Raw genomic sequence first — 22,803 nt, 5'->3', positions numbered from 1 at the left:
GATTAGCTCTAGGTAATTTTATCTCCTGCATCAAATAAAAGAAGAAAGTAAAAAAAATTTTATTAAATAATTCTTAATATTAATTTAATGATTTAATTGTTTCAAGAATAAACAATAGATACGTAGAAATAATTTATTTCATTGAGTAACGAATTAATTTGAAACCAAGTCATTTAATTAGATATTAATCTCAAAAATGAAGACATAAGTAGATAAAATGTTTGAATATATATTTATTTTTGATAAAACATTTTCTGATTAAAAAATAAACTTCATAAGATCGTTAAATTTACGAAACACAATAGAGATAAACTACTAAGAGTTCTAAAGCGTCATTAACAGTCATTAGATGACACAGAAAACCTTGAAAGCTACACTCTGGTGAATAAAATTATTGTGCTTGTAAATAAGAGAAAAGTAAAATTTACAGTAAAGATGATTAAACAGAGTAATAATATTTTCCTTTGAACATAACAATTTACGAGAAATTCAAAAAGACTTTGCTTTAAAAAATAGCTGAAATTTCTTGCACACTTAATTTTTATCATATTTCAGCATTTGCTACAGTATGTGACCGCAAAATTTCTAGATAAGATTTGCTTGACATTGTCGACGCGCTGGTAATAATCAGTTGCGGCGCATAGCCGATTTGTTCAACATCAAGTCATGTTAACGTACTCTACAATCACATACGACATAGAAAAATGAGTATAGAGTGTCGTGAGTAGATCAAAGACCGCGTTCTCTGAACTTGTCAATGTATTCGCTTGATCGTTTCTCATCATCGCGAAGGGGACTTAGGCGTGATTTTAATGTCCGGCTATATTTAGAATGTGATCATACACCCAAAGCGCGCTATCGCACGAGTCCCCGGATGCTTATAACGCGACGATAAAACAAGTTTGGTGGGTGTGGATCTTTCTATCGAATCTATCTAACCATTCACCAAAGTAACGACTTTCTGATCATCAAGATCTTTGGTTTGTTTTTGCGGTTTCTCATTTAAAATTCTAGTCATCACGTTGTTCATTGTCTTGTATTTATCGGTCTTTAGTGAGTAAAATTGTATATAAACGTGATCTCAAGTACATCAACATACTTGAATGAACGATGGGCACCAGATGGGAAATACGCGAACACACTGCGATTGTCCATAACCCTGGGAACGCTTACGATTCTGATGAAAGCGAAAAAAAAAATCAATTGACGATTGATCAGACAGGGTGAGTCAAGGTTCTTCTCATCTTTCTCTTCGGAGAAAAAATTTTTGTTTATTGATGATTATTATTAATTATAGACAATTAACCAATTATTATTATTGATTATGATTCACATTATTACAATTGTTTATTATTTAGATAATTAAACAACTAAAAACTTTTCCTCAAATATTTACTGATTAAATGAATTTTATTTTATCATATGTAATTTAATTTTTTTAAATTATTAATATTTATTACAAATAAAACATTTTGATTTAGGTAGTGATTTATAAGAGAAAATAAGATGTACTGTTTGCATCATAAGTATTTTATTTGTTCAGAAAAATCGGGGCTCTTAATGTAATTTACGATCCCACTTTCATCATCTATCCAATTAAAAATATATTTCAAATGACATAAATTGAAGCCTTGCGTACAAACTAATATTTCATCAGTTCATCCAACTGAAATGCTTCTTTCAATCTGGAAAAAAAAAGAAAACAAACATGATCAAGTATTGAATAATTTTTGAAAAATTCGACTGGAATACCTTGTGTAATACTTGGTGTATATATTTCAATACATATATGAACACTTATTGGCAATTGTGACGTTTAAGAACGTCTGTTTCCCAGCTGTCGAGCTCAATATACTGACATTCTGACAAACGTCATGTAAATAATTAATAAATGTAGATGTCCTTGTCATTCATAAAATAAATAAAACTAACGAAAGAGAGAGTATGAAATGGTGGTGCGATTTTCTGGTGGTTTAAATTCAGTTTCTATATCGACAGGATGACAACTATTCTGTCACTTGGACAATGAGCTCTCGAGTATCTCGAAGATAAGATAATTATTTATTTCACCGTTATTATTATTAATAGTGACGCGTGATAAAGTAAACACATGAGGACTCACTTCCAATCAAGATTTTTGTGTCAAAGCGAAAGTGATGGGTTATTTAACTCGTCAACTACTGCTGCAAGTGAAAGTATTTTTAAGACTTATATACGTCATTCTTCATTCTTCATTTTATTCATTTTCTTTTCGATTGCAGTGGTGCACACAATGCATCTGCGTGTCATTGCACGAATGGAGATTGGTTAGGACAATAGCATGTAATGAAAAACGTCGTACGAAGGTCAGTTCTTTGCAGTTAAAGAGCCTTTTTTTTTACGTTGTCGTTTTCTACTTATTCTTCGAGTGGAACGCAGTGAGCTGCAGCTGGAAGGACGCGTCAGTTCAAATGCGAACTCGTTGTGAAGAGTTAGATTGAAGTGTAGTGTTCACGTAATCGGTAGTTGGCCAGTGATTTGAGTGACTCTCATGACGTCTCGATCATCGTACTGATAACTCCAGACCAATTATATATTTGTTGGAGGGTTTATCTGATATGAAGTTGCTAATTTAATCTATCTTTATTTTATAGAGAAGCTTTTAATTTGTGTCGAGAACTTGTTTCAACAAGATTTATTTCTGTTTCATTTCTCCCAATGAAAACTAAGTAAAAAAATTATTTTCTCTTTTTACAATTTTTCTAAATTAATATTGTTAAATTTTTGACTGTAAATTTATTTGTTTTTTAAAAATATTGGTGTGTTTCTTGATAAAATAATACCGGTCTGAGTGATTTCACTATTAAATTACTATTATTGTTGATAAAATTTTTTATTAAGTAACAAAACATGTGAATAAAATACAAAGCGTATTATCTATACTAACCGGTTTGTCACAATTTAATTTACTGGATTATATTGACAAAGTTCACTGCAACGGTTCGCGGTCAGTATTAGTCTTGGCTATCGAACGCATTAGTTCTACTTACTGCATTGTCTAAGATCTCGTGGTTTGTGTGTATGTGAAATAAATCATTCAAAATGGTCTGGGACGATCGTCTATCAGTGAAAGAAGTGACAGAGGAGAAGAAAAAAACACCGCGTTTTCCATCTCGTGAACGAAATTTCGCCGTGAGACGACGTGGCGTCAGGAGAACTCCATCAGCTCGAGAAAGTGGTGTTTCTCTTTTCGATACGACGCCTCCCATTAGTCATCAAAATTCATTGACTTCAGATGACAGTTTATGCAATCATTATCTCTACGAAGATGCAGGCGGATCTCATGAGTAAGATTTTTTTTTTTTCCTTTTTCGGAAAAAAATATTTATAATCATTATCTCTTAGTAGTTTATTTTGTTGGCTGTCTCTCTACTCGAAAATGATGAATATCTTTGGTCGATGCAAAAAGGATTACATTAGTTACTTATCTCTTAAGACAGTAATCGCAGCAACAGTTCAAGGATATAACATTGCGTTAATGATTCATTTAAATATAATGTTATGTTTTTCAACTATAATTATCACTTTTTTGTACTCACGTAATTATTCATTACTCTCCTCTGACAAAGTTGCATTGTTTAATTATCAAAGGAGTGAAGAAGAATTTATTCTGATTGGAAATAATTTTTTTTTACATACTTTCGTTAAATTATAAGAATTTTTTATAATTATAATGATTAAATAAATTTTTCTTGACTTCGTAATCATGAATAAATACTTGTATAAAATAGAGAACAATAATTATTGTTATTTATCAGAAACAAGCTATCCTAGATAACAAAAAAATTTCAAAGGAATTTTTATTCTAAGAAGTTTAGCAATAAGTATAAAATGTTGTATTTTTTAAAGTTAAATTCATAATTTATTACTGAATGATATGATATTTTAAACAAAATCAAACTACTTTGAATTTATAACTGAGAACGAAAATAAGATTAATTTTGCACAGGGATTATAAAAAAAAAAATAAATAGATAAAGTTTGAAATAACACAAACGAATATATTGCTAATAAATTTGAATGATCGTTGAAAAATTTAAATGTTTGTTCTCAAGAAGATTAGATAATTTTTTTATTCCATCTTATTCAATTACATATTCTCACATTCTACTCGTTAATTTGTTTATATTTTCTATGCAAAATTTTTCCACAATTACGCTATAAAACGTCATTATCCCAATTGCCACAACAATCTTAACTTAGAAATATTCTCACTATACCATAAACAGAAAAAAATTTTTACGAGCTATTTGTTTTAAAAATAATTTTATAAATTAAAACTCTCAATACCATTAAAAATCATTAGTACATGTACAATAAATTATTATACACCGACAGAAATGTTCTTAGGGTATTTATAACGACAGCATATTGTATAAAGAAACGCGAAAGTAGCAGCATGAGGACATCTGGATTTACTCGTTATAAATCGACTACAAATTTACAGTTTAATAATGTCATTTTTTGTCACCGAAATTTTTTTTTACGTCTCGTGATTAGTCCTGTGCAGTAATATAGCAAGAGAAAAATGATACATAACTCCTTAAACTTTCTCATAAATTATAAACGTAACTGCAAAAACTTGAAATCACGCCCAAACCGTGGAAACTTTATGAGCCATTTCGACTTATAACGGATATCCTATAAATAAATGAAAGCTCAGAATAATCTAGACTCATCGATCACGACGGGATGATTGAAAGCACGTAATTATTTTTCGTAAATAAACTGTATGTTTACAGTTACATTAGACATCAAGACACATGTGCTTTTCCTTTCATTAAGGAACACGAGCCAACTTGCCTGCGTATAAGCTGAAGATTTCAGTGTCAAGTTGGCGTAGTAATTCAATAGCTTAAAAAGAAATAAAGAGAATTTGCAGAGTGACTCATGAGATTACAGTACTAGACAGATTTAGGGATTTTTAGTGATGAGATACTAAGCTTGTCTGACTCTTGTATCTTTTTAAAGACGCTCTAACAAGCACAAAAAATACTGCACATAACAAAAAGGTTCATTAAATAATGCAAATATTCATTTACTAAAATTTGATTAAACTTTAAGACTATCTACAACAGGAAATGAAGATTTAGCAAACTGCCAAATAGCTGTCACTCTTAGTCACAATTCCCGCTATGCTGCATCGCTTTTCCGATGAGCTTTTCTGTATTTTGCCAGTGCTTTTGACGTAGCTATTAGTACGTTTGCGTACAGTCTTACGTAAAAGTTGTGTAGTTAAACGGGAAGAGAACCAAGGCCAGTATGACATTGCTCATGTTCATCTCACTAATGAAATTAGAGAAGTACAGACATTACTTTATGTGTCTTGATGACACTTGAATTTTCACGGTTACTTTACATTACTTGAATTTTTTTTTTCCTTTATTGCAATCCTAAATTTCGTCATTATTTTCGTTGATAACTCCTTTATTTGCAAACTTTCAAAATTCCCGTATCAATACAAAAATATATCAAACTGCTAACTCGACTAAATTAATGCACTTAGTGCGTATTTCAAACTTGCATCAAGTCTGCTAATTGAAGAGAATCACACGCGTCTGTTCAGTCGGTCTGTTACTACTAGAATTATATTTACTCCAAACACTTCCTCAATCTTTTATGCGTCTCTTAAATGATGATAAAAAATTTTTATTCTTTATCAAGTGTATCAGGCCACGATTTTTATTTGAAACGAAAACAAGTTTTTGTGTGATATCAGTGAGAAGTCAGTTTAACTGTGATATAGATTGTTTGGACAGTATTTAAAGACCTCAATAAGAAGGGGAAGCCAAAGAAAAGCTTTCGTCAAGTCTCATGTGGATGACACCGAGTCTCGCGCGTGCGCATCTCTTTCTTAAACACACGTAGCACATTTTCCGCGTGTATAGGTAATACCTACCTACGTTGTTGCCTCAACGGACCTCGTGGCGCCAGTTTGAAATATGCCCCTTCTGCGAATGCACTGTCGTTCGGCATCTGACACTGTTGTCAAAGGCATTTAAATTTTTTCACCACTCGTATTCATCAATTATCAAGACTCACTCACTCTCCGTTCAATCGCCAACTCGTGGCATTAATAAACCCAACAAAAAATCATCAGTGATTATTTGAATAAATTTTTACACAAAAACTCTATTGACATAGTGGATCTTTTTTGGTGAAATTGTGACAGGTGTAATTTATGGGGGAAATTGCATTTAAGTGATCAGAGTTGATTGTTTACTAATTGCATGGTCTTGAAAAAAAAAACAAATAGAATAGTTTGATACTACTATTTTAGATGATGATTATCATCAAGTCTTCATAAACAGCAAGCATTTATCTAATTAATAGCCATTAGCTGAGCTACCTATCCGCCTTCACGTCGCCGGGAGATAGGCTCTTGTGTAGGAGGTACCGTGGCCTCCTTCGATAACACCTGCGCGTTTTCAACGCATCATCAAAAGTCATTGAGTTCATGTAAAGATTATTGTCATTTGTTGCAAAACAAGAATACCCAGGGTTTGCTTAATTCTCAGATAAACTCGACTTCTTTACGGCTGGATATATTTTTAGTGCATGCTGATTAGCCAAATATAAACGTTATCTATATTTATTGAGTATACAAAGTACATTGCATCATTTACGCTCCACAACGGCTTTTCTCCATCCTTCGTATCAGATTTATCGTGATAATATCTTGTGAACAACGTAAAGCACTTTAATTTTATTGACTTAACCCTGATGAGGAAAAGCTCAGGGTGTTCCAGTTAAGACTCTATAATTTTTTCTTGAATTGTCTTTAATCGACTGTTATTGTCATTCTTATTATTGTGGGGTCGTTATTAAGGCGTGTCACAGGGGAAAGAAACCGATTGACACTTACATAGTTTTTCTATTTTTACATAATCATAAAACAGTTAGTGCCTTGAATATCTTGTATGCACAGTGAGATCTCGGGGAAATTCATCATTCTGATGTTAATTGCCATGCTTGCTGTGGGAATGAATCATGACTATTAGAGAAATGTGGATCTGGAAGCCGTTGGAATTTAATGATGAATACGGAAGTGTCGTGACTATGATGAAATCTAAGAGCTAAACACACTGAACGACCGACTACAGCGGCGTCATACGACGCCGGTTTTACTAGCAGGATCACCGAGTAGAATGAGTCCGAAAGGACAGGGTGGCCACGATGTTCCTAAAGTGGAAGTCAGAGTATCATGCGTGGCCACGCCTGGAGGAGAACCGCAGGGAATACGCGTAAAAATTCCAGAACCGAAGAAGCGACCGATGAGTCCGCCCTCGAGTCACGACTCAATGCGCACCAGGTGTCCTTCTGTGCCTGAAAAGGACTTTTACAGGAAAACCGCCTCGTTGGATCGCCGAGAAAGGTATCCGACCTTGTCTGGTGCGGAGATCAAATACGGGGCCGGATCTACTGATGACCTTCCACGCACAAGGAGAAATCCTATGTTGGACAGGAAGAATAGATTTCCAACTATATCTGGTGCACCAGAGTTGAAGAGAGACCTGACTATTCGTAAATGTCCACTGGAGGATGGTTTGGATCTTAGCCTTGCACCTTGGCCAGGAATGAAATGGGCTTGCGTAAGAGTTCTCCATCTCTACTGTAAGGTCTTCGATCAGTTTGAACTCTTCGAACTCATCGTTAGGTAATGCAACAAGTCACGAAGCCAATTTCTGGCTTGTGTGTTTAACTTTGTTCTTTGGAAAGTGAAGCAAATGTTGTAGTTAACTGGTTATAGAGCATATTTTTTTTTTATTTTTTGCAGTTTTTGATGAATTATGTATTTTGATATTAGCATTTTAATGACCCAAGCTTAATTATTGATGACATACTGGTTAAATATGAAATTAAACAAGAAATATTGACGCACTGTTTTATTTTTACTCCAACAGTTTTACTGGAATATTGATTTATTTCTTAGTATTTCATTTTCAAGTTAATTTATCGTAGAATCAGAAAAAAAAGTCATCTTTATTTCAATTTGATGAAGTTTAAATTTAATTGCACTGAAAGCTTCACATACATTTTTAATTAAAAAAAGTAAAAAAAGAACAAATGAATATTCATAAAATCATCTTCTTTTTGAAATTAATTGGATTAACCAACTCAACTTTTAAGGTTTTAAATAAATTAACAATCGGCATTTACAATTTGAAATATAAAAATAATTACAGCTTTCATCTCATTAGAATTCGCAGACTCAGAGCAGTTTACTTAAACTTGCAGAGGAATTTTTCAAAGTAATAAAAGAAGCATGACACTTGAATAAAAAAGAAGAGTCTCTCTCTGTTCTATATACGCAAATCGGATTACCCTCGTTAATTATCACGGAGGGCGTAGTCGTTTCCTTGTGCTAACGGTTCTATGCATCAGCTTGACTAATATACTTACTAGCAAATTAACGGTTTCTCTATTTGACGCCTTTTTTTTCTTTTTAATAAAACGAGAATTTTAATGAGAGCTTTTAATCTTAACCGACGTACTTTTTTGTCTTAATGAGAGCTCTTTCTTTTCAAGGGCTGTGAGTTTTTCAATATGTTGTTTCTTGAAGCTTTTTAACTGGTGGTATGAATATCACTGTATTGCGTTGTCTCACTCAATGGGGTGTTGACGACATTTATTCCTCGCCTTATTTCTCGACGTGTTCTCATTGAATGTACCATTCTGGTACAATGGTGTGTGAAATTGCACCTAACGAGCGACTAGGGACAATTAACATTTCTCAGTACACACATTTTAATGTTTTTTTTATATATGAATACCGTGATTGCAATTGTCAAGAAAGGTTAAATGTTTATTTTTAAATTAACATTTCATCTTTTTAGCTATATCAACATTTTGGATAAAATGTTATGAGACATTTATGCTATTTTAAGATCCATAAAAAATTAAATTATATTTGGAGGAATAATTTTACATGATGATAAATTTCTAGTCTTTTAGTTAAATGATGTGACAGATAAAGCTCGTAAATTAATCATATTTGAATAAAGTCAAGGAATAAATGTCTGTGGGAAAATTGGAAATGAAGATATTTTTTAATGCTGGAATTTTCTAGCCTTGAAGTTGACGTCCTGGAGGGTGTGGAGAAAGAAAGCAATAACATAAATCCATTCCATTGATTGTATGATTGATGATAACGATTGAAACCATTTGCTTATCCGTATACATTAGAGCTTAAGAGAAATTTCATCAGGGGAAATCGAGAATATGATAAAATTATTTTTTTCTGTCGTATATATTAGCTGATCAATAATTTGAATGACGATAAGATCCATGGATTGCATGCTTTGTGTGATATTTTTATATGTAAGAAAATTTAATCATGGTTTATAGAAGTAATAAAGTTTTATGAGTCATTCAAAGGCATCGAGTGTATCGTAGTGCTCAATAAAAATTATGTTGGTACTGCAAATATTTATCATTTTCTTATCAGCTTATGCACAAAATATTGGTATTTACTGTTACCTATATGAATACTTTACGTTACAAGTTACGAGTTTGTTTCATTTTTGAAGTTAAAATCTAATTTTTATTGATGAAAATTTTTGTTTTGCAGGAAAAATTGCACGAGTTGTAAATGTCCGAAGGAAGTACACGATGTTTGTCATGAAGAATGGGTGTCTGTGAGAGCGAGATTAGGCCTAAAAGGTGAAGATCCGAATAACTATGTTGCATTTGATCCTAGAGAAAAAGGACTTGCTTGGGCCCCACCGGGACTTCCTCCACATAAGGTAATATTGCATTCATTTAATTAAACGTTTTTATTTAAAAAGAAAAAAAAATGTTTATCGTCACGAAAATATTTTTCAATCTTTCAACATTCACAGTAATTCGTTCTACTTATAAAGTTTATCACCAAAGACTCATAGAAAAGGGAATTATTAAGAAAATAAGTAATCACTACCGCGAAAAGATAAAACAATTTTCTCATTACTTGATGAAAAAATAGCTTCTAAGCAATTTATATAATGAAAATTGTTTATATTATTTTTTTTTCGGTACGTGTTTAAAAAGCTTATTACACAATCTGTCTGTGAAGAATTTTTTAATCTAGGACGCATAGAACACGTGGCAGTGATCACAGAAAGTAGTCAACTGACAGTTTAAACACATTACGTTTGAGATGATGAATGTTTAAATAAAGCTTCAAAAGCTTAGGCGATTATAACTGATATGCTTGACTGAGGTGACGAATAATAGTTACTCGACCGAAGCGTAGAATGCAAAACCGCAACTAATAGACTGCTCATGTTATGTTCATTATCAAAAGTGAAATTATGCAACATACAAATATCTGTCATTATAACAATTTTCGTTTAACTGCACTGACTTTTTTTTGGCTGAGTTCCCAAATTTTCAACATTCTCTAAAATCTGCTGGTAATTGACCATTTGTAACAATGCATTTAGCAATGTTTCCATCAAGCATGATATACATAATTTTTCATTAAAGACCACCATCTGTGTTTTTAACGACGCGATATACTCGTAAGCATAAAAATTTACGATCACACTTTCCAATTGATTCAAGTGTCTGCATCTGGTCCATACCACGGGCTCTTTGCCAAATAATATATCTTAATGTGCGATTGAACGTAGCGATAAATGAATAATCATTGCTCTTTACTTGGCAGGTGGAGGAGTATTTTTCAATGCTTCCGGAAATATCTGTTCCACGACTGGGTACTCCTGGTGAACGTCATCGAGACCGGCAACTAGCAACCCAATTGCCTAAACAAGACTTAGCTCGAGCTTACTGTCGTCATCTGGATTCCCGACATTATGCGAGTGCTGACGATTTTATGGCCGCTCGCAATGAAATTGCCCTAGACATTGGTAGTGTTCAGGAAGTCCTTGAAAGAGGCCACGTAAGAAAAATTTTTCTGTATATCTTAATAGGCGGCTTGGAGAGAAAGTTATTTTTGGAATAAATAAATTCCTTAATGGAAGTGCTCACTGATGTTGGGTTGGTTATTTTAGAAAGGACTAATTCATACTCTAAATATATTTACCCTTTCGAAAACATTGAAATTATTTTCTATTCCCATAAGAATGTTAATTCAAATCATTTTTTTCAATAGCTTATTTTAAAATGAGTTAAAAACTTTAAAACAATTATTTTTGTTTATCCAACCCATTGCATTAATTATTTCCTGAGAGAATTTATTTTAAAAAATAATGAAATCTCTCTCAATTAATATGACATAACAATTGAAATAATATTAATGATTTTAGGAATGTGGAGTTTGCCATGAGCCTTTAAAATACGGAAGTCTTGCTGTGATGGCAAGTAAACTGGGTATTCTTTATCATCCTTCCTGTTTCCAGTGTACACAATGCAGAGAATTGCTAGTAGATTTAGCTTATTGCGTTCATGATGATGCATTATACTGTGAGAGGCATTATGCTGAGAAATTAATGCCTAGATGTGCTGCATGTGATGAGGTAAGTCGTATATTTTATTCAATTCAAAATTTTAGTGAATAAAGTAGAACTCGTATTATCGACCCAAGCATCAAGATAGTCGCCAGTAAATTGTGTAGAGGTCAGCTGAATACAAACTGATTTGCTGGATGTTGTCGTCTTTATCTGCTACAAGTTTGCTTACCGACTATTCATCTGATTCTATTTTAATTTAAAAACAACTTCAACTACAGTACCAAAAAACTTATCTGAAGATTAATTAAATAAATTCATGAATAAATTTAATACTTTATCTCCAAGGAAAAAGAAATTTAATAGTAATTAATCAGTTAAAGAAATAAAATAGAAGATTTCTTTGTGACTGATGCTGAATGAGATTCAGTGAACTTAGGAACAAAGCTAAGCTGTTTCTAATTGTTGTATGAAATATTTGTTGATGAGTTAATTATATAAGCGAGAAATTTTCCGATTCTAAGCCAGATAATGGAAAAGTTTACGTGAGTCTCCTAAAATATCAACAGATTGCGTATGTAATAAAGCAATGTCGAGAAGTGTTGTCTTCGTCATCGAGACCAGTAACTAGGCCACATTCGACTTTATTTAGATGGACGAAAATAGCGAGGTCGAGAGAGCAACAGAAAAGACGAAATATCTAGTTCCTCATCATTCTTATATGACTACGCAATTAGAATCATGTTATGATCTTTTGACATAAAAACAATGTATTTTATGATAGTGCATTTATCATCCTTTTGAGTTGCTAAAGAGTGTATACACCTCTCAATTAATTATTCTTACAACATGAAAAACATATCTACATGATTTCCTTCAACATTATGACCTTTTTTTTCTATCAGATCAATTATTTAAATGACATTCAACCATTTTATGATTATGAAGCAAAAATGATTTTCATTCACATTTGATAAATGTCTGCTAGAAGTTTAATTTGGTTCTTTTGCCAGTGTTTTATAGCTGATTTGAGAAGATGGGAATGAATTTGAATTATTAATATTCAAGGAGAAGTTCACCCAACTCAATATTAATTTTAGTTAGATTTGGTTTATATCCAATCGAAAATTATATGAAACATAACTCAAGATTGCCGATTCGCGCAATCTATTTTGATTCCCCATTTCCTACCACATTGGCCGCGCCTTTTGCGTCCAGAGTCCTCCTTTGGCTTTTATTAGTCAGTCACCGAAACTCGAACGTTAATCGCAAAGTCGGGTATAATAGAAAGTTTTACTTCCAATATTTATTCATCAACTTTCTTCATTAATTCTTACCATTCTTATTCATCTATCAATTTATTTGGTAAGTTTCCAAAAATGCTTCTCATTTGAAGCTTCAAAAATTGAAGCAATGACTTATTTATTACATAGCAGTTAAGCTTTCAAATGCCCCGAAAAATGATCTGAATGAATGTTGATAAATGCCAATTTTCTCTACGATTAAAAAGCCATCAGTCGTCTGGTTTGATAGTTGAACTATCTGCGCCAAGAATCAGTTGGACAAGCTTTTATACGTGTACAAGTCACTACTGAATTTCACAAAATCGTTGTCTATTTCTAGCGCGTATACGCCACGAAGAAAATATCCAGTGCAATTTAATAGTGAACAGGATGTGAATAACTCACTCTGAAATCATGTCTTTTTGTTCTATGTCATTTTTACGATTCTTTCCTCAAACTAGTAGTCGTTATTCTTTCTTGATGTAACTCCCAAAAATTTTTCATCTGATTTATAAGACTTTGGTGATTATTTAAATACTTAGTGAAAGAAATTTTGCACGCGTGACCATCAGTACTCGTCCTCTTTTCGATTTGCGTTTTTAGCCTTGACATGGTAACGGTCGTACCAGGATTCGATAATTATCTTTGGCTTGACGTGTTGAAGAAAATTACATCTGCCTGTTCACCTCAAGATAAGTCATAGGTTAAAATGAATTCTCCAATTTCAGAGTTTATATTGATTTTGCAAAGAAGAAGAAAGAAAAGCAGCAACTTTTCAAATAAACGAATAGAAGATGGAGATTCGAGATTCCAATGTGGAATCGAATGAATTTTTGTGGATAAAATGCAGTGCTTTTCTGCTAGAAGATGAATGGATGGAAGTGGGTCGGATGTGGCTCATGGTACGGAAATAATCGAGTCTCGATGGAAGCAATACGAATAGCAGACGCATACACTACGTGTGTCTTAGAGCGTGCGAAGGGTTGCAACTCCCGCGAGCCATGCATTCTGACACGGTTCTTGCTCTTGACCATTCTTCAATGCCAACAACTCAACGCTTCTCAATGATTCAATTATTTATATTTGTTTCCCCGCCTTTTAATACATTAGATGCTAGGATTTTTATCGTTTTTTTTTTAGCTCTAAAATACATTTGCTGTTGATTACTCTAAAATAAATGAGTTCTCAGTTAGTTTAATCATCATTTTCGATGGATTGAACTAACTACTTCTCTTTCTCTCTTTGCTTATCCTCGTCGACCGTGGCCGATTCAATCATCGACCAAAATAGCTCTGGCATTGTTCCGTTTTCCTCCAGTATATCGTCTCCACGCGCTAATGAAAACGAACCGATTAAATTGACTAATTATCTATATATTATAGCTCTCTCATAATTTATTAGAGGTTCGATAACTTTGATGTGAACATTTTCATTTTATCGATGCGCTCATTGAAGAAAGTAAAAATAGAGTTTAAATGATATTCTTAGGCTGGGAATATTTTCAGAATGGTAGGTGGAAATTGGATAAACAAATTAATCTTTTTAAAAAGACTTAAACTACTATCGTAATCGATTAAGATTATAAACAATTTCTTTTTATTATTGAAACAAGTTATGAACGATTTTCTTCTTTATTTAAATATTTTTATTGAATTGTTATTTTCACGTTATGGGCCAAATGTATAACAATTTTTATAAATATTTTATTCTAATGAAAGATTTATTTTTAATTGAAAGCTAACATTTTTAGGTCTGTTTGGATATCTCGAAATGTTTTTTTACTGCATCTATATAAATTTATCAAAGAAATTAGGTAAACAAAATATGTTTCGAACAGATTGAAAATACTATAACTGTCATAGATAATAATAATTGTCAAAAAATTTTATTTAACTGTCAAAACACTTTATTAAAAGTTTTATATTCAATCGACTCCATCGAATGAACCTGAAATTTGTTAAATGAATTTTCATTATCTTCCAATGAATTCACCTAAAATCAATAGTTGATACAAATTTGATAAACAATTTTCAAATTGATTAATCATGACGTTTTATGATGTTTATTGATCAAATTATGCAAATAATTTTATCGAATAAAATCTAGGATCCTAACCAATAAAAAAATTTCTAATTTGGATAGTTCTAAAATTAAATGAATTCCAACAAAAATGAAATGAAATATTCAGGTCTAGTTTAAATTTAAACATATTTAATACATCAAAAATTTTGAGGAATGTAGGAAGAAATAGTAAATCAAGCATTCGGATCATCATAAAACGTTCAAAGAGAATATTTATTTTTAAAAGATACTTCAGAAGTCTCGATCGCTAAATTCCTCACTCGTTCTCGAGCCGTTTCTTCATTTAAGCTTGAAAATTATCGACTAAAATTTAAGCAAAGCCCACAACTTGGGCCTGTGTTAAACGGAAGTATTCATCACGTGATGAATAAACAAATATAAAAATACACATAACCATTAAAATGTTGTTTTTGTTAATTTACACACTAAGATTTACTAACAGCCGTCAATTCTTTAATGGTGATGACCAATGAGTGGTTTTAAATATAATTCATATCAAGAGTTTGATAGGGTTTGTAAGTATACTGAATTTTCGATGTCTGGCAGGGAGCCAAAGTTGCGTACCGCGCGCAAAACATATGGATGATGATCTCCTGACGTTGGCTTGTAACCGATGAGGTAACCAAAATAAGATCTATCGTCTGTCTCGACTGATCTTTTCAACATATGCGTCCGTACTTCGCATTGCAAAATAAACCAGAAATTCGATATTCAATTTAATAATCAACTGTGAATAATAAATTGTCCAATCGATAACATATTTTATTACATGAAATAAATCATCACCTTGATGAAAGAAAAAGCTAGAAAAAAATTTCTCAAGCATTCCACAGCTTCACTCTATCATCAAGTTATCTTTCAACACTAGTCTAGCGATAATAATCATGATATCGCACTTATATTAAGTGTCTGCAGTAGAAAGAGCGTTGAATAGATTGTCATCCACATGAGCCAGAATGTAAGAAGTTGGCCAAAGTCAGTCATTAATTAGCAGAGGAATCATCGATTGGTTATGTTTTAAGGACGAAGCTTAAATGTTCAGGGACATTCTAACTTTAGAGTTTAGCCCCGGGATACTTCAATGCGTTAGACAGCAATAGATAGAGATGTACATTCAGATGACGTTGAACTAACTGAGGGAGTTCGCTTTGCATCGGATAAAATAAAACAGTAGTGCACGGTCTGACATCCGGCGGGCGTGGGTAACTCTGTCGAACGATAAGCGAATAAGATTGTGCAGATTTGATAAGCGGAAATGGTTGCAAGCCAGGCAGGTGACGCTGCTGCGAATGCGGGATGAGCGTGAACGTGGCAAATTTTCCAACAGCGCACACTGAGTGTGGGTGTACCCGTTGCGCAACCCGCAAGCATTTGTGACAACGTGCCATATTTTGGAAATGAACCGTCGATCATGTGCAGACTCAGAAAAACACGTGCAACACGTTACATCTTCAATTAGGTGATAACTGGTAATGAACACAAAATGGGGCTACTGTTATCGATTCTTGTGGGTTGCGTGGGTGCAATTGAGCTTTTAGCTTGTTTGAAACATGTTACTGATGATGTAAAACTATCCCCTGCGCCATCATGTCTCTCGTATCACAGTCCAGTTGTTGAAAATCCTAGTTTTCATGACTCTATTTGTGATATCAGCCACTCCAGTGATATTAAAATTCCTCGAAGCGCGCGGAGTAAACTTGAAAATCTTCACGAGTACAGTCTGCGGGTCAGGAGTGAGTTGAGGTCACATGGTTATGGAGATGGAAGCACTTTATCCGATTTTAGTAGTCAAGACCTTCGAAGTATGTCGAGAACAGATTCCAGGTTTAGTCTGGATTTTGAGCTGATCGAAAAGGATGCTGAGGAGTCTGAGAGATGGGGAGAAATTTATGATGTCACTAAGGATGATAAGATATCTATGATCCTAATGCACCACTTTGAAGCTGATGATGAACAATCAGAGGATCAACTGGTTATTGAAGAGATATTTGAACCTAATGAAAAACATGTTCAACAAGTTTATCATCCAAAAATTATTAAACCCATCCCACTATCATATTCCCAAAAATATTCCAACTCAGATTCTGAATCTACTGATGTAGGTACAGGCTTTGATAATGATTCTGGCAATGAATTGCCAACTAGGGAGCATTTTAAAAATATTCATGTCGTTGTTACGGGACAGAATCATTCTCCTTTATCGCATTATTCAGGAGAAAGCTCTGGATTTTTTGACGATTTGGAGAAGAAAGTGAATATTGAGAGAATTGAATCTACCTCTGGAAATCATTCAGCAAGCAGTTCTGCATGTCTTCAAGATGAATTAAATGAAAACATTGGCTTGTCAGTTTCTGAACGAAAATCTGGTGAAAGAGGAACGAGTCCAATTTCTCATTCAATTCAGAAAAGAAACAAAACAATTAGAGGAAGTAGTATATTAAGGAAACCGACAAGACTAAAGTCAAGAAATGCTGAGGTCAGTAAATCAGCTGAGAATTTATCTGTAAAGAAGTCAAAACGTCAGAGAGAACCAGAACGAAGAAAGTCTGATATCTCTATACAAACTACGAGCAGCGAGTCTTTCCGCGATGAATGGACTAACACTTCACCCACCGACAGCGAGAGATCTATCTCCGCCAGCCGATCGAGTGTTTCAGTTCAAGTACAAACCAACTTTGAATTTGATCTTGATGTATTTAAAAATGTACGTTCTGAGAGCAAAAAAGATTCTAGTATTAAAAATGGCAAGAAATCGTTCATCACCAAGCGTTTCCCTAAATCAAGGTCTCTTGATGATCATAACATAAATAAAGAATTTATTGATTACAATGGCTTACAACAAGAACTGATAAGCCTTAGTAATAACAACAAACTATCGAACGACGAATATTCGAGAGTAGAGTTAGCAACTCCTCAGAATAGTTTACGATACTTAAACGCTCAAGGAAGTGAAGAAGACTCTCTTGATGAAGAATTTCTAGATGCTGAAGATAATAGTTCTTCTCAATCTGGTCCAATCGAATACTGCATACCTAATGTTGAAGCAAATCAAGCTTTTTGGGTAAACTTTCATTTCTTTTTGATTATTTCCCCATTTCTATACACACTTCATTGATCATTAATAAAAAAAAACTATACCCTCATGATTATTGCTTGCTACAAAATGAAGAATTAGGTTGTAGAGTAAAATAGAACTAAAAACAAGCAAATTTTCATCAAGACTTGCTCACCAATAATATTTTTACAAGATGACGCACGGAATATTTTGTTCACTAGTTGGCACGATATCTTGTCTGAATCACTCAAAAAAGACATTGATACTGTTTCACCCTTAACAAGCATAGTTCTCATGTAACAAAAAATCTAGCTGAAGTGAAATTCACTTTATTCATGCTAAAATAAAAAATTACATCAGTTTTATGGACAGGATAAAATTTAAATATGAAAATATCTTGATAGTATTTATATTGTAGTGGTTTTCAGAAGTTTTTGTGATACTAATTAAAACAAAACACCATCACCTTCTCTTTGTTTAACTACTAAGAGAGGTCTTGCGTTTAGTTGCAGAGAATTCATGCAGCGTCATGTTTAACATACTGTGAAAATATTATTTATGAACGAATTTTCATGAAATTAAATATTCCTTTATTAATTCAATGCTAAATAAAACACAAAAACAATTATCTAGACAATTTTTTTTTTTTAAAGAAATAAAATATGGTAGATTTTTTTTTTTCATCTTTAGAAATAGATATGCTCTTTTTATATCTTCATTCAAGTCTATTTTTTTTCTCATTTAAGTGTTAATTTTTTTAGCTGCCAAAAGGATTATTTTATTTAATGATCTAAAGGCCGACAAAGTGTTGTCTGGAGAAAAATTGTGGAAAGAAATATTTACTGCTTAGAATTTAACATGACAACTTCCTCAATTATATTTATAATTCGTTTTGGTTGTAGGGAAGTGAATAAAATAACAAGCCACGTGCTACTTTGAACGAAAAAAAAAAGTCATCTAATAAGTTTGTCTTACTGTGATACTAATTTAATAACTGACAGAAAATTTTGGAACAATTGTAACCTTTCGTAATCATTCTTCACATTATTTTGATAAATAAACCATTTTATTAAACAACAATGATCATTGTTAACACTTGTTGACTCAATGAACTGTCTTCAAGTTATTTTTGTCATCATTTCTCGTAATTGTTTACGTGCTAGAATTTTATTCAACGAAGTACTCATAATTATTTATGCCAAAAATTAATAAATGACGTCAAGGAATTCTTGTTTTGCAAAAATGAATCTGTTTTAGAAAAACTTGATGATGAATTATTGAATAAGATAGAATCATTGAAATACATTTATTATATTCGCATCTTATGCCTAAATCAGTAAACATATTTGTAGTGCCGGGCGACTCTTTCGTCTGGCAAGGGAGACGAAAATATCAAACTCATAAGAATTCAATTACGTGGGCGAGGAAATTTCAGAAGACAAAAATGACAGTGGCCTTCTTATGAGGTTACAGAATGTCAATTTCATTTTTTGATTATTTTCCAGCAAAATCAGACAGCAATACTGACATTTGTTACATCACTGATTATTCAGCGGAGCATTTTTAGCTGTAAGGAAGATAATAATAAATAACACAATAAGATGAAAAAAAAAAAATCAATCTATTCAGCAAATTCACGTGGGTGTAGCAGACATTGGTGATGCGTGGAAAATACCGACCTACTAGCGCATCTTTTCATGTAATTTTTTCGTTCTCTTTCCTCTGTACCTTTTGAGCATCTTTCTTTCCTCGTTTAGTGAATCCGGTGCGATGTTTGAAAACCACCTGCTTGGCAAAGGATCAAGATATAGTTGATGTACATTATTTAAGCTTTCCCTTCCTCCTATACAGTTCAATGATGTGTAAAAAAAGATGTAGTATTATACATTTTTATTTTTCACATTTTGTCACGGTTATTTTTAGATTCTTATACTACTTACACTGCTGTAACTTGAGTAGTTGCGAGATAAAAATTATTTATTAAACCAAACAGCAGCTTCTTCCTTTCAATATTACAGGATTAATAAAAAATATTTTATCATTATCGACAGATAAATGATATATGTTCATTTTTTTTTCTTTACATCGAATGATACTGGAATTCGTGGTGTTTCCTGAACCCACTTGTGATGATCGAGTCAGGTACAAAAATACATCTAAAGCGCTCTTGAGAATGACGCGACGAAGAAGCCGCGAAAAATATAATCGTGGTGTAGATGTCCGCGGAGAAAAGTTGCACCCGGCACAACTTGCATCGCCGCCACGGCGACGGCGACGAGACGATGGATGAGGACGTGGACTGACAACAACGGTGGTGGGACTTGGTCCAACGGTAAAAGCACAGAGAAGGGGCAATGGTGCGGGGTCGTGAGGGGTCTCTGGAGTCGTCGGGACGCCGAAAATAGAGTCTCGATATGAGATGACGCCCAAGGCGATCTGTTCCTAGATTTCAGTCAGTTCGCAAACTCGAAGGGGACACGGTCCTTTCTATAACGAGCGCTTCTACGTTTAATTTTTATTTCACTTTCACTTTTCTCGCCAAACAAATTTTAACACCGCGGTACTCTTTACGAGTCCCGAGTTGAACATTATTGCCGGTACGAGACTGCAGGAGAGCGAGAATGGCGGACGTAGACAGCAGTGTAGTGTATACGACCACAGAGCGAAAGGTTCGCAAAGTGAAGAAGACGACAAAACGCAGGGAGAGCCACGATCAGAACGCGGAGGTCACGATCACCGAGGTCGACAGCACCCAGAACAATCATCACGCCATCGAAGAGTATGTGCTGGCTGAAACCTAGGCCCGCGTTTTTTCGATTATGTTATTCTACCCTTTTTTATCACTCTATCCCGGGTGACTACGTCCTGAGGGTTGCAAAAACATACTCACGTGTCGTAGAGTTGTGTCGAGGGAACTTATTTATGAAGATTGATAACGAAGTCTTCTTGATACATTTCGTGATCAGTCTCATCTACTTCTGGAGATAAGAAATCCAATTGACGTTGACACCCGGGAGCATGTTTGGTCTTCTTTTATATTCAAACAAATGTCTGTATTCTAACTAGTCTCTAATTTCACCTCTCGCTCGTTGCCGAAGAGGAATATATCATTCCATTAAGCATGATTTATACATATGTATATGATACGTCTAAATATTCAGCCAGCACATACAACAGCACTCATCCAAGGTACATATCCAAAGTGACTTGATAAGTCGTGACGAAATACACTGAAATATCTTTCTACATCAACTCAAAAATTTATCAACTCATATCTAATAATTGTGTTGAAAAAAATTGTTTATCAAAAAAAGTCATGATGAAAGACAAAAACATTGTATGAATGCATTTTTTGTTGCAGTTAATTTTCAGTGGCGAGTACACAAAAGCAATGAACAAGGATTGGCACAGCGGTCACTTTTGCTGTTGGCAGTGCGACGAATCCTTGACCGGACAACGTTATGTCCTAAGAGACGAACATCCGTATTGCATCAAGTGCTACGAAAGTGTTTTTGCAAACGGATGCGAAGAGTGCAACAAAATTATCGGTATCGACTCAAAGGTGAGGAAATGAGGATCCAACAAATGAGTTACTTTGACCTGGTACCCCTTGGTGCCAACGCAATAATTACTTGTTCGTGCAAATGTGCACCACACCATCTTTCACGATGGAGATACGGTACACGGGTGTCGGCTTACTCACTCCTAGAAATAGAAGCACCCGATGCAGGCATCGTTGCTGCCCATTATCGCTTACTTATTTTCGTCTTCTCCCTCCGACGCAATGGAATCTACAGCCAGCTTTATACATTCCCTCTTGCTTCGTTACATTCACTTGCTATATTTCTTCTCCAACATGAGCCAAAAAATAATTAATATTGCATGTTTTTGAAATTTAAATCGCAATACGCATGTTTATGAGCCAGAAAATTGTCGTGTGCTACAAAAGACTATAAAAATTTTCATAAAGCATGTACATGTCTTATTTACTAGCACAAGAGTACTTTAGATCATGAATACTTTTGATTAATGATGTTTCTGAACTTGGAGAAGAAAAATTACTTTAGCTACATATATTTCACTCCACCCAATAATTTTATTAAATATCAAAACTTCTACTTTTTGTCCATTAATTTTAGTTTGTCAAATATTTATTTTATCATAAACAATTGAATTTTTCTCAATAATTTTAATCAAAATTTAAATATTTATATTTTTGAAGAATAAATCCTTGTAACTCAAGCAAATTTACTTGAAAAAAAATTAAAAGTAAGTGATGAATGTTAAAAACTGGGCTGTACTCAAAAAATAACATTTTATGAGAACAAATAATGCTGAAAAAAGCATAAAGACCCTCACTTAATGTTTTCCCTCGTAATAAGCATGTTTGAAAGTAAAAAAAATTGCTCGGCCATAAAATACCTCAAAAATTGTAAGGATCAGAATAATTGATTACATGTATTGACGTACTCTGCAGGATCTCTCCTACAAGGACAAGCACTGGCACGAGGCCTGCTTCCTCTGCAACAAGTGCAGGGTCTCCTTGGTGGACAAACAGTTCGGAAGCAAGGTCGACAAGATCTACTGCGGCAATTGCTACGATGCTCAGTTTGCAAGTCGTTGCGATGGATGTGGCGAGATCTTCCGTGCTGGTAAGTATCAAATTTTATCTTATTAATCTCAACCAATATCGAGTAATTAGACTTAATTATTGAGCATGACTCGCAAGTCGAACTTGATCAATCAATAGTGTAGTCTCTCACATCTAGAGAGTTAATTTCCAATCATGACAAGACATCCAATATTTAATTGCAGTATGAACACTCATGTACACGTTGAGTAAATTGATAGGCGATAGATCACTTATTCGGTGCTTCTTATTAGGGTAAACGAGTCAAGGCTTTCAGTATATGTTTTACGAACATACTAGGACTATTATCAAATAACTTTAAAA

General features: G+C 33.6%; 1 protein-coding gene and 1 long non-coding RNA gene across 11 annotated transcripts in view; one reads left to right on the top strand and one right to left on the bottom strand.

Moving 5' to 3' along the window:
• Nucleotides 1-22,803, top strand: part of Lmpt (Limpet) — a 45,256-nt gene that overhangs the window by 14,661 nt on the left and 7,792 nt on the right. For 2 of the 10 annotated variants that reach the window (XM_035085151.1, XM_035085147.1), the window contains exons 3-7: nt 9,611-9,785; nt 10,688-10,921; nt 11,289-11,498; nt 21,211-21,411; nt 22,327-22,501. In XM_035085151.1, coding sequence (XP_034941042.1) covers nt 9,611-9,785; nt 10,688-10,921; nt 11,289-11,498; nt 21,211-21,411; nt 22,327-22,501 — 995 coding nt within the window. The other 8 variants (XM_035085153.1, XM_035085150.1, XM_035085149.1 and 5 more) reach the window with 8 other exon arrangements.
• Nucleotides 18,897-20,213, bottom strand: LOC118068040 (uncharacterized). The gene is made up of 3 exons (XR_004690465.1): nt 19,790-20,213; nt 19,529-19,692; nt 18,897-19,416 (listed from the first exon to the last, which is right to left on the bottom strand). It is a non-coding gene; the product is annotated as an uncharacterized lncRNA (long non-coding RNA).

Source organism: Chelonus insularis, unplaced genomic scaffold, assembly GCF_013357705.1.
Source record: "Chelonus insularis isolate UGA/USDA-ARS -01 unplaced genomic scaffold, ASM1335770v1 contig_399_pilon, whole genome shotgun sequence".
NCBI classification, from domain to species: Eukaryota; Metazoa; Arthropoda; class Insecta; order Hymenoptera; family Braconidae; genus Chelonus; species Chelonus insularis.
This window is presented reverse-complemented; position numbering and strand designations above follow the sequence as displayed.